Source organism: Monopterus albus, unplaced genomic scaffold, assembly GCF_001952655.1.
Source record: "Monopterus albus unplaced genomic scaffold, M_albus_1.0 scaffold405.1, whole genome shotgun sequence".
Classification (NCBI taxonomy): Eukaryota; Metazoa; Chordata; class Actinopteri; order Synbranchiformes; family Synbranchidae; genus Monopterus; species Monopterus albus.
In genome coordinates, this window is record NW_018128285.1 from 397,307 (window position 1) to 410,899 (window position 13,593).

The window sequence follows — 13,593 nt, forward strand, 5'->3', positions numbered from 1 at the left end:
GCCATGGGAACTAGCAGTGTGTGCTGAGCAAATACACAGACAATAAGGCATCAAGACCAAATGAACCAGCTACCGCACTAAAGGAAGGGAGGAGGATATATAGGCAGAAGACCAGGGTAGAATGAGCAACAGGTGGAAACAATGAATGGTAATTGTGAACCGGGGTAAAGCTGGGGCAGGTGAGGTGACACCAGACAGGAAACTAACCTAAATAAAAGCACCAAACAGGAAGCAAGACCGCAAACCATAACACTTTACCAGTTACCTAGATAAAACCAACCAGAAAAAACAGTTGAATCAGCAGATTATCACTTTTCGTTTACCTGATGAATTAGTGACGGATCAGATGTTGTGTTGAGAGGACTTGCTTGTTTATATAATCTTATGTGATAGCAAATGGAATATCTTTACAGTATCTTTAGGTTTTGAACTGTTGCTTGGACAACACAAGTGATTTCAGTTAGGGCTTTAAGAAATTACCATTCTTATATTTTCTCCCTTTTTTTTGACATTTTATAGATGAATCAGTCAGTCGTGAAATTAACCAACAAATTAACTTGAAACTAATCATTACAGTAATTGCAATTCTAATGACAGTTTTCTTAACCTCACTGATACGCACTCATTCAACTATAAGCCAGCAAGGTTTAAAGTGTCAATCACAAAGCCCTAAACCACCAACAGTAAGATGAATAGTGCTGTAATTGCCTTCACTCTCAGCACCATGCCCACAGTATATGTGCACCAAACCCTTCTGCATCACTTTATTAAATTCCCATAAGAAGTTTGGCTCCATTTGGTTTAAATAAGACACAGCTTTCCCTCTCTATTTCACTCTTTATCGAATGCAAGGCAATCAAGGCTGCTGCAGGAGTTAGGAATACGGTGCTGCTGCAGACAGACAGAGAGCTTATGAAAGGAGATAGTGTCTGTAATACTGGCTGAGAGAAGAAATTACTGAAATGTAGTGTCAAAGTGCACAGCCATTTTCTGCTCACACTGTCAACTCAATAAAACACAGATAAGGACAATCAGGAAAATGTCTCTCTGCTATAGATGGGTCAGACTCATTCAGGCTCACAGTCCTTTTCTTCTCTATATATCTTTTAGTGAATTAAAAAAAAGACCATGTATTATTTTTTATATTTTATTTATTTAGTTATTTTATTTTATTGTGTGTAGCTGTTGATGTCTTGAATTTATTTTTTATGGAAAGAAAGATAAATGGTATGTTTTAAGATTATCCATCTTATTTTGTCTGCTGAGGGACATAGCTACTTATAAATTACATATTAGTTTTTACTATCAATTAATCTGCCCCTTATTCTAGAAATCAATGTATTAGTAATTTCTTTTTAAAAATAACAGAAATAAATTTAAAAAATGCTTAAATGCTTGGTTTATCTGATTAATATCCAATCCTCATGATCTGAGAAATTAGAATTAGATACAACTTAAATAAAATGGTTGTGGGTGTAGCAGTTCCTTTCTGAATCAATTAAATTAACTGACTAATTGTTCTGCTCTAAAGGCAGAAACATGATCCGTTTTGCTGGTACTCACATGGTGTGGTCATTAAATGGACGATGGTACTGCTCTCCATCATGAATGCTTTCCCCTTGATCAGGTGACCAGCGAAATGCATGAATTGCGACCAGAGAGGGGTCGACATTCCTCCAACCACAAGTGTCACCACCTTCAAAATCACACAGTTCCTTCACTGGAGGGAGAGAAAGTTAAATTTAGGGGATGCAGGAAAATGTCTGGGGAAAATGGAAAAAAAGAGAGAAAGAGTCTATTAAACAGGAAAAACTGATGAGAGTAGTGTGTGATTATACAGAAATTCTGATTTTACCGCAGTTTATTTCATCAGAGCCGTCTGAGCAATCATGTTTGAAGTCACACACTTTACTCTCCGGCACACACTCTCCATATGCCCCACATACAAACTCTCCAATGGGACAGCTGTGGGGCTGGACTGTGGGGGGTGGAGTGGTCACAACGGGGAGAGTGGGGTTTGTGGGGAGCTCTCCTACAACAAGAAATGACAGAAACCACAAATCAACAACAGAAATTCAAAATAAGAGATCCTGGAGAACACAACCACTACCTTAAAAAGGCCATATTTTATGTTATGTTGTAATCATTCACCTTCATATGGGACACAGTCAAGGAAGGAAAGGTCATCAATAGCAATGTCTCCTTTGAAATCATCTCCTACTGTACCTTCAATCAAAATCTGTCATCAAAAGTGAAAATAAACACAAGACGCTGCAGATCAACAATTCAAGACAAACAACATTCAGTAAAGTGTCAGGTCAGATATATGGACCACATTTTATGTGGTCATATATATTGTTATTAACATTTGCTTTGACGGTTGGTTCAGTTAGCAGTTAGCTAGCCGGTGAAGAAAGTTGTCATTTAGCAACCAATAGACCTGAATCGTTTTCCTAGGAGTTGGTGGAGACCACGTCAAAAAAGAGGGGAGTTAATATTGAACCTGGGGAATTTTTTTTTTTAAATGAAATTAGCCATAATGATAAGCTGCAGTATGTCTGCTAGTTTGTTTTGATACTGACCCCTTGTTGCTAGAAATTATTCTATATAGATTTATATCACTATTAAAATCATTTTTTCTGATTTTTTTTTTTAAATCTGTAACAAATTTAAAAAAGACATTTTTATAGTGATGAACTCAGCTATAAACATTTTGCTTTAAACCGTTACTAGGGTTCTGTTTATTTCATAACTTGTGATCTTGTCTTGCTGACAGTCAAGACAACTTCTGGGAGTTTTACATGCCACCAAAATAAGCTACACGCTTGTGTTGTCTTTCTTTGAGATCACAGTGCAATGTTGGCAGTAAACCCTCGCTAGGATACATCATCAGTGTGCCCAATTAACCTTTGGTAGACATTTTGATTTGTATTTGTAGGAAAAGCACAGGTTAAACCAGTACTGGCCCCAAATTACCCCTGTGTCTGAATGGGACAGCTAATCATTTGACATTTGCATGCACAAATCATGTAATTAAGTAATAGCGAGGACTAGTGGGAACTAGTTTTTTTTTTTTTGCCAGTAGGCTTTACAACATTTACTGAACTTTAAGTTTTATCTCAGCTTTTTAATGTAACAAATTATTACCTAAAGGATTGCAGTGCAAGTACATTAGATTAAGACAAATCTAATAAACAAAACAAGCCTGTTAAATGTTTATTATCTGGAAGAGGCACAGTGTCAGTATTTACTGTAGGTTTTTTTATAATGCCACTTTAGCATGATTTAATATGGTTGAAATATTTTTCCAGTAACCAGCCATTCTTACTTGATGCTTTGGCAAACAGCTGTTCTTGGAAACCTTTTTAACTATTTTATTGCTACACAGCTCATTGTTGCTTTTTTGCATGTACCATGTTTTTACATAGAAGATATGCATTAGTTGTTTGTTGTTTTATAGCAAAATACCCACTGTGTGATCAAATGTATCGGCCTGAATATGAATTTAATGTCTCTTGTCTTAATGTAACCCTTTCTACAGTCAGTTAACTTGACAAAGAGAGTTCCTGATTTCAGTGTCATGATGGAGGAAATGTCTTTAACTGCTTGTCAAATTACACTCAGTGATGACAGTAGTATATCCATCCCGAGTGAGTGATGTTAAACAGATCATCAGGCCATGCTGCAGTGCACTCTTAAATACAGTATTTGCTTCACTAACATATCATTGTTTCCTGCAGGGGAGCTGTGTTTACTCATGCTCAGATTTGGGTGTCTGTCTTTGATTACTCAAGGGGCCTATTTTGTTTACATTGTACTTTTATTTTGTGCTATAATGTATGCTGTTTTCATTGTTGACATGTCATCACTGCTTTGTTGTTGTAAACCACTTTGTAAACCCTGTTTTAGAAAGGTGTTCTACAAATAAAGTTAATTAATTCATCTTTCTTTCTATTATATCTCAAATAAATGAAATTAAAACAGGATAAGCTCAAAACTGAGATATGAATGTAAATGTACTTAGAACCGGACTATAAAACTTCGGTTTTATACGCTTGCTCTATCAAGCAAAAGCCTAAACAAACATATTTTTTTTTCCCCTATCTGTATCTGTTTCAGGAGCAAAATAGCCTTGGTTTTGTTACCTGAAAAGGCCGAGCGCTATTGAGGTAGAGAGTCTTCCTGTGCCATAGGTTTCCCCGGTCTCCATATCGTACCCACAGCATGTGGCCACGGCCTGTAGAGGATGTCCTAAGGTATACTGCCAGGCAGAACACATGTGATCCAAACATGTGGTAATGGAAGCGGAAAGCACAGTGGTGGCGTGACTTGGACGGGTCTTTGCCGCGCTGGTGGGTGGGTTGGAAGACTCGGCTCAGTAATACAGCCGTGTCCTTGAACTCTTGGGGTTCAGATGACTCAATGTAGAGGTAGTGGCCGTAGTGGGTTCCCAGTGTGTGGTCCTTCCAGGGACCTGTGTCTAAGGATGGAGTGGGGCCTTGGATGCGGGTCCAGTCAAACACATCTCCTCCACTCTGCTCCTGCTTCCAGCTGCACAGTCCTTGCTCAAAGTTACACTGCAGCTCTGGAGCTGTAAGTCACAATAGGAAATTTCACTGGAGCCAGAAAACAGCACTACATTCATTTGATAACTTTAGTTACTTTCCAGAATCAGATAAATAATACAAAATACAGTATAATCATAAAACTGCATTGATCCCTGGTGGAAAATTCACAAGCTACCTGGCAGTACTTCATGTTATAAGTATATAAAGTAGTGTAGTTTAGCTCAACTTTGACCAGCTGTAAATGTGATGTTCACAATAATGCATCAATAAATATAATGTAATATTGTGATATAAATGAATGTGAAATGTGCCATTCTGCATAATGACTACTTTTACTTTTGCTACCTTAAGAATAGTGATACTTTTACTTAAGTAAAGGATGTGAATAGTTCTTCAACTACTGAGTATCTGCAACTATCAGAAACACTCACAACATCCCTCCTCATCTGATCCATCCCCACAGTCATCCACAAGGTCACACAGCTGCAGGTGCTCCACACATGCTTTGGTCTGTGCACAGTGGAAATGTGTGTCCAGGGGACACTGTGACACTGCTGGGGACATCGAACAGTTTTTGAAGGTGACATCATCCAAGGCGCAGACCCCATCGAACACACCAAGGCTGATCTTAGCCAGAGCGATCTGGAAGGGCTGAGTGATGCGACCCAGCTGCACTGTGACCTGGTGCCAACGGGGTCCCTGGTCATACAGTGTTCGCCATATGACAGTGTTGTTTTGGACTCCACTGATGCGAACATACATGTCTGCAGCCCCCACAGATATACCTGAGTTATAATGCCTAAAGAAGATAAAGAAGAATGCTCATACTGTAACTCAGATTCCTTTTGTGACAATGCTTGCTGCACATAATACAGGAGGCTTTTTGTTAACTCAGTAGAAAAATTCAATTTATAAATCTTCAGCACTTTTTTGTCAGTAGTACAGTCCCAATCACCTAGTGGGAAAATATAACCTGTTATCTCACATAAACCTTTAGGGGCCATAACATTGTCGAGACATGACAAATTCAGATGAGTATCTCTATTGTGTTCAACTGTGAAATAAGAGAGAGCAGAGTGAAATGATGGGTGGAGGTATTAGGGACACTGGCAAAAGTCTAAACTTGTAGGTGAATCTACAATTTACAAACGTAGAATAATTCTGGTTGTGATCAAGGGTCATGTTAAACAACTTTGTCGAGTGGTGAGACAGGGCCAGGCGGCAGTGCGACTCTCACCAGAAGGTCATGGTGCAGCCTGAGGCTGACTGTTGGAACCAGGGTCCTCGGAGCACAGCTCTCGGGTTAAGACTGCTGCTGTTCTTCAGGATAAACATGAAGTGACCTGCCGTGAGCAAGACAATTAATATTCAAACCATCTACTTTATTTTGCACACCTCCACGTTTCTGCTAACAATTACAATTACAGAAGCAGAGAGTTGAGAGGATCATTTATTTTCCAACTAAACGCCTTTGCCCATTGTTGTTGTTGCCAGACAGATTAAATTTATCTTCTCAGATAAATCTCTCCCTTTGGGATTTTATGCAATACAATGTCTAGTGTTTATTAAGAATTATGGGCTAAACAAAACATATCCTGTCATCTGCAGTCACCAAGACAACAGTGGCTTATTGATGGCATACGTCACAGGACAACAGCAAAGCTTATTTTGCTATCAGGCATGTCTGAAATGTGCAGACAGTAGCTTGTCACAGTAGTGATATGCAGAAAGCCTGTTCATTTCACACAACTCAAAGAGAGTTGCTAAGTTCAAACTTAGCAACAAATATAAAACTTGAAATGTTGATTATTTTACCAAAAACAATCATTTTTCAGAGTGCTTAGGTAATCACTCTTTGGAGTCTGAATGTTTTATTGGCTCTACCTATCTGCCAAATAAATGCTGTTATGAACACCACCACCTGGCTACATATTGTTGCTTACTATGTCTTTTAGCTTGCTGTTTTATACTTATATTGGATATGGAAGCCTAATCATTACCTTTTGATTTATATTTTCTTTTTTGTGTGTTTTTAGTTTCTCTTGTTTTGGTCTTATTTTGTATGTTGTTGGTCATGTATTTTATCTGCTGTTCTGTGAAGCGCTTTGGGCTCCTACTGAGTTGTAAAGTGCTATACAAAGAAAGTATTATTATTATTATTATTATTACTAGATAAGCCTCTGAATGGTCACAGCCATTTTTCCAAAACCTTCACACAGATGCTCCCACCAGGACATTTCACAAAGCTAGACGCTTCTCAAAACTTCCCAGAGATTTCAGTTTACTGTCTCCAAACTGAACCCGACAGAGGGTCTACAATGTACATAACAAAAACAACAGATGGTGTTGCTAGATCTGCTTGGAGTCAGCCTGCTAAAATGCTCCTCGTTAAATTCATGCCTTGAAGACTTAAATGTGTTCTGGAGGGTTGATTTGGAGAAAAGTATAAAGATGTAATGAGGCGTAATATATGGCAACAAGTTGTGGAGGCAGAAGCCGAGGAAGGACTCACTGTGTTTCAGAGTGAGCACAATATAATGTATTTTAGTGTGGCATATTAATATGCAAATACAGCTGATCAATTTCCTTTCTATTATTCAGTTGGCTGAGAAAGCATTTCTCCATTAAGGGCTTATCTCTTAAAAACACAAAGAAAAGGACATTTCTTTTCTGCCCACAAAACATTGATTGAATCTGAAGATAGGATTTTCTTTTGCCAGTTATTTCTGACCAAACATGCTGGATGCTGTAAAATCATCTTATCAGCACAACACGTTTCTGTTTTTACTCCACAGACTGATAACAGCAATTGCACGTGGCAAATGGTGGCATATTGTACCTTCAGTACTGTTTGTAGAGTGGTCCAAGGGTGGTGGACGGTTGTAGTATTCCGGGGGCACCTCCACAGATGAACCCCTGACCCAGTCAAAACCATCACCGGGGGTGAGCTCGTACCAGCCACAAGAGCCACTCTCAAAGTTGCACTCGGAGGCTGAATGGATAGAGAATTAAGGAAGTAATTAAATAACTGTGAAACTTTTGTACAATGTTCATTCTTTGTATAAACAAGCATGTCTATTTGACTGTTTATCAAAAAACCTGAGATATTATAACAGATGTTAATCTTCACTACAAATGTTTTAACTAAGAAAGTTTCATGCTGATCCACCTGTGAGTCATGTAACATTTTATATAGGGGAACATACAGTACAAGGTATTTTTTATTCCACAACCAGGGGCACCTAAAAGAGGGCTTCTCTCTCTTCACAGCCCTAAAGCAAAGGCTCATGGGTACTGTAGTATTTAGACCCAACTGTCATACCAAAATGTTTATTTCTCAGGAATAAAGATAAAAGAATTAAGTGTGGTTACATTGTAAATGTGTATTTTTGCTACATGATTTGAAAGAATCCCATCTCTATGCTCAGTAACACAGAGGAGACCGTTTTATGGGAAAATTTATGGGAATGCAGAATGTGGAAAACACTTATCTTCTCAATCTTTGCATTACTTTTTATAAACATACAAATGGGATGTCAAATATTAAATGTGTTACTTGGAAACAAGATTCTTACGGCAGCCAGCTTCATCCTCTCCATGGGGACAATCAGGGGTGAAGTCACACACTTTGTTTTCCTTGATACACTCCCCACCACCACAGGCAAACCACGAGGGAGGGCAAAGAGGATGAGGGGCCACACCACTCTCTGCCACAGGAGCCAAGAATGAGGACTTAATACAGTCGACATTTCGACTGAATAACATTATTTAGTTGCAAAAGGAACCTTGATTATCACTGACTCCAATGGTCAAAACCCACTCTTGTGAGATTCTGGTGCGTTAGCACAGGATCACCACAACAATCTGTTACAAGTCTGCCCAAAACACCAAGTGGGCAGCTCTTTATCTAAAGCTCCCAAAGATGTTCAGCTGTTTCATATTCATCACTGAGCTGCAGCAGGAACACTATAGCACACATAAATAAGCCCATAGACTGCAGTAATGACAGCAATGACTGCAGCAAGGAAATGTGTAGTAAGCTCTATTTCAATGATTCACTTGTTCTGTTATGAATCCCATCCTGGATGCTTCAGTGTCTCCTCGCTTGAATCAGTATTCAAAACAAGTTTGTAGAGGTCTGTTTATGTGTGGTGATATTTCAAAATGTCAAGGTCTGAAATTGTCCCATCTGTGTAGTTACATGTTATTAATGGTAGCAATACCAGACACAGTCATGCACCCAGGACTGAAGGATAGATCATCAATGGCCAGGAATTCAGAGGCATCACTGTCAGCGGAAAGTTCCCCTCGAATCGCCACCTGGAAGATGAACAGAAATATCATTCCATCAGTCACTGCTTTTAATTCTTTTTCCAAACAATCTGTCTTTCCATATTTTGCCATGTGTGAGCAAAGTATGGGTGTGTGCATGTATGTGTTATCCTCATACTGAAACCTAAATCAAGTCTATTGATCCCAGCCAGCACTGGGCAAGAGGCAGGATACACCCTGGACATTTGATTTTGATTTGATTTATTCATTCAAGTATGTAAAACAGTTGATATGTCAACACATGTAATTTCACACATATCCAAAAATAATAATCCAATATCAATTTACTTATACCTAGTACATGCTTGAACCGAGTAGGAAGAAGTTAGACTTATCTAGTCCTACCCCATGACATCATTTTACAACTTTTAAATCCTAAGCAATATCTCTAGATAAATAATTATCCTCTACACCACACAAGTAATATACTACAGAATTAACATTCTTACATAATTACATTCATAGATAATTATCTTCTACGCCACACAAGTAATATACTAAAGAATTATTACAGATTCCACCAGTCCATCACAAGGGTGACACATATGGAAAATCCCAGGTCCCTTATTTTATTGTTCCTTGCTCCTGGATCCTTGCTCAACCTGGAAGTTGTTCCAGTCTGCCATTATGAGGCTCTTATTGCTACTCTGAGGAGGGCAGAGGCTGACTGGAGGAGCCATGAGAAAGGATATATGAGTGTAGCTTTCTCTGAAGTCTTTTATGGACCCACACCAACTAACACAGCGCTATCAGAAAAGCATCACAGATTCACTGATCAAAGTCCACAGAACAGTTTTATCTACACCAGTGGGATTTTACAACCTATCATTTACTGTATGACTGGTCTAAACAAATGGTGACTTGTGTCATCATGTGTGATGGAAAAATGTGCTCTAATATACAATTTTCAGGTGTCAAACTTGTCCTGAGGTGTTAATTTATTTTGCCAAAACCTGGACTTTGAAGATACAAAACTAGCATTGAGTGTACATAATGTTTTATTTAGGATTTCAGCCAAACCAGCATGTTTATCTGATCTAGACAATGTACTCTCGATTTCATAAAAAAAAAAAAAAAAAAATTTTTTCTAACTATGCCATTCTGCACCAACAGCAGCTGATAATACTAGAGACGTATCTCTACAAAATCCTCCTTAATCACATGACATATTAGATTAGCTGTTTCCAGGTCTAGGTCAAGGTTATGCGTATGTGCACAGGTCTAAGTCAACAGAAAACTCCAGGCAATTCAAGTAGGTGGAAAAAGGCACATCATTTAACAGAGAGTTTGAAATTGAACTCAGCTGAAATCACCATGAAAACCACTTAACTAAACCGTCCTTGAAACAGGAAGTGGATTAATGGAGGGAAAAGTGAACATTAGCAGAGAGTTGACCTCTCTTTACCCCCAGTGCTGGGTCTGCCATGTGATGAACCGAGCCTATTGCAGTCAGTGACAGTTGGTAAAAGCAGAAAAGGGAAGAAGGTGATGCAATGACATTGTCTGAATATATAGGAAGGGCACAAACAGCAGGCTTCATAGGACTCCACACAGTCTGTGCAGCACCCTCTCAGTGCACATAAACAGCTCCTGCAGGGTGATGCTTTAGCATTTTCAAGGAACCTCATACAGAATCACTATGTGTACTTTAACTTACTAACATGCTGATAACACACTATACTTGAGCATACCAAACCATGAGATATAATATTAGCACAACATCATAAGGCTGAGAACGGGCCAAAAATCGAAAGTAAGGTATAGAGAAACCAGTTGTCTTTTTACTCATCCAGCAAATATGAAGCAGCATTATCATTCATTTCTATATTTTCTCATAGTATTCTGAGAAAGAGACTGAGAAATAAATATACATAGCCATCATAACGTTGCTAAAAAAAAAAACAAATCTAATGGTGGCCTAAGACTTTTGAACAGGACTGTATTTATAATATTAAACACAATATAAGCCCTTATTATGATTATTATAATTGGCTGTGAATGTTACAGACCTGAAAACTGTGATTGCTGGAAAACAGAACCGCTGTCCGCAGCCATGTTTCCCCCTGTGGTTGTGTGGAGTGTTTCCACACCACTGTGCTCTGCCTCAGTGGGTGAGTTTGAATAAGGGCCTCAAGATATCCATGTGTTGCCTCAACATAATGATAGAAACTCATCTGTCAAATGAAGATATCATCAGTTATCTTCCTGTTGTTATGGTTCTGTCTTGGTTTATGGATGAAGATATCTGATATGTTACCTGGCAAGTGTGAGTGGGCAGGAACACAGGACTTTTCAGGTCTGCTGTGATTCTCTTTCCACCAACAGGTAGAAGGGTCAGAAAATAGGCTGGGGGAGAGTTATGAGCATGTATACATGGAAAAAGATTTAAAAAACGAATAAATGGTGACGCTTGTGCGTTTACAATGGATGTACTGCTCCACACGACAAATGTCAGATGCTCCAACCTGATGTGTTGGTGTGGTCGTGGTTGAGTCCTGGGACCTCAGTTGTTCTAGTCCATTCAGATAATGTCTCTGAGCTCTGGATCAGGTCACAGAATCCCTCCTCAAAGTTGCACCTCTTATAATGTGAACCTACAAGAGAAAAACCAGCTGCACTTTCACTGACGGCCTTTTCACTTACTCTATTGTTTTTTTTATCCTGATATGTATTTTACCATTATTCTCTGTATTGAAATTAAGCTGCAGGCTTCATGGACAATAAAGATTCATCAGCTCAGCAGAGCCCAGAAACTAAGTGGTTTCCCATTGTATTTGATTTGTATTTAATACAGAGACAAATGTGCAACAAGGGACTATAAAGCATCGTCGATAATATTGTGGTATTTTCAAAGCTCAAGTACCCAGAGAGGATCAGTGATGATGCAACTGTTACATTTCTTTACATTTTACATTTTCAGATAGGATATATAAAGAATTTAATATCTTCACAGGAGCCTGTTTACTACCCTTTTTCAGCTTTAGATGTGCTATAAAAATGCTTTTAGGATGTGTCCAAACTCTGTTCAGCTGTTATTTCCATACAGATTTGTGTACTTTTGTTATGTGTAATGATATAAATGTTTATATAATCATGCAATAAATACTAAATTTGGACTTTACTATATCCTCAGACTTGTCTGGCACATTGGCTTCTGGGAATACTTTGTACCGCATATTTGCACCTGAGCATGTACAAAATGTTATTATATAATTCATCTATTACTGGTTTGAGGAATAGTCACACTGTATTTCACTACTGTTTATAAGTCAATAACACCACTGTTTTTGTGACTCTTTAAGCTACTATACAATTATAGACTCAAAAAACATGGTAAGCTTCAAAAGCAACAACTGTGAGGGAAAAGTGGCTTTAAAAAGAAAAGGTTTAATGCTCCTAAGGGATTTAAAGGCATTTTTAAGTATCTGTAAGTACAATATTATGGAAGTTGCACAGAAATGTCCAGTGCTGTGACCCTAAACTCATCATTCATGAAATTTTAAAAGTTTTACTCAGGTTATTTTCAGTGCTGTTTAAACAATTTTACATACTTTAATTAAACAGGAACAGGAAATACTCTATTTCGTTTCTTTCTTTTAAGGTTATTAACAATACAAAGATAAAACAACACTTTTAAAAGGTATTAAATATCTAAAAGACTTCAAAAGATATTCTTTTTAATTGTCAAGGAACAGTTAATAAAAAACAGACTGAAAAAGCTGTTTGTTTTGACAGATATCTGTAATCCTCTCCATTTATAGACACTGTATGGCTCTTTTAATTCAGGCACAGTCATTTTATGTGTGAAAGATATGTTTTGCATGTCAACAGTAAATGGTTTTGGTGAAATACCATAATAGCACATCATGGATATCCAGATTTATTCGGTTGTTACACCCTTCATCAGGCAGGCAATTTTCTCTCCATGGTTACAGTCCCTTGAAAAATTGGTTTTCACTTGCATTTACACAGCCAATGAGCAGTGCTGTCTGTAATGTATTTTTTAACTTGGTTACTTTCTGTTTTACTCTAATTTAACCTAACTAATATAACCTTCACTTTTTTACATTCTCTTGACATGGTTCAGGTTTACATTGTAGTATTATACTGTATATTTTCCTGCTTTACTCACAATTTTTCTCATCGCTGCCATCTCCACAGTTGTCTTCAAAGTCACACACACAATCCTCAGACACACATAGTCCCTTATTGCAGGTAAAGTCCTGGGTTAAACAGCCTCCACCACACTCAGGGGTAAACACCAGACAGAAGGCCAACAGCAGCCACACCAATCCAAACGGCAATGTCATCAGCCTCATTATTGCTCGACACAAAGCATTTTGTAGTTAAGACACGTTAAGAGCTTCGCCGTGTACACTTTACTTGGCTCATGGATACTGGACCCTGTATGTGCATTCAAGCTGTTAATACCGTATGTTGTAGAGGCAATAAATGGCTTTTATGGCTCTTACTCAACAAGGTCACTCTGCTGGTTTATGTGCTCTTGTATTTCACAGTTAGAAAGATGCCCATTTCTTCTTGAAATAGGTTGAGACTAAAAATTAAAGTTCAGATTAGGTTTTTTGAAATATGCTTATTTATGTTCTTGCTGACAGTTACATGACAAAAAGCATTCACCAGATTATATGGTGAAGTTCAAGGCAGAAACTGGTCAGATTATCTTAGCCAAGCA

General features: G+C 38.2%; 1 protein-coding gene and 1 long non-coding RNA gene across 2 annotated transcripts in view; both read right to left on the reverse strand.

Moving 5' to 3' along the window:
- The window catches only part of malrd1 (MAM and LDL receptor class A domain containing 1), a 36,751-nt gene extending 23,517 nt beyond the window's left edge, over nucleotides 1-13,234 (reverse strand). Inside the window, 8 exon segments of the mRNA XM_020586452.1 lie at nucleotides 1,564-1,720; nucleotides 1,856-2,032; nucleotides 2,152-2,239; nucleotides 4,146-4,591; nucleotides 5,000-5,367; nucleotides 5,806-5,911; nucleotides 7,408-7,604; nucleotides 13,029-13,234. Coding sequence (XP_020442108.1) covers nucleotides 1,564-1,720; nucleotides 1,856-2,032; nucleotides 2,152-2,239; nucleotides 4,146-4,591; nucleotides 5,000-5,367; nucleotides 5,806-5,911; nucleotides 7,408-7,604; nucleotides 13,029-13,219 — 1,730 coding nt within the window. The 5' untranslated portion in view covers nucleotides 13,220-13,234.
- LOC109951774 (uncharacterized) lies at nucleotides 10,997-11,481 on the reverse strand. The gene is made up of 3 exons (XR_002273664.1): nucleotides 11,366-11,481; nucleotides 11,158-11,246; nucleotides 10,997-11,074 (listed from the first exon to the last, which is right to left on the reverse strand). It is a non-coding gene; the product is annotated as an uncharacterized LOC109951774 (long non-coding RNA).
- Nucleotides 13,235-13,593: the final 359 nt, after the last annotated feature.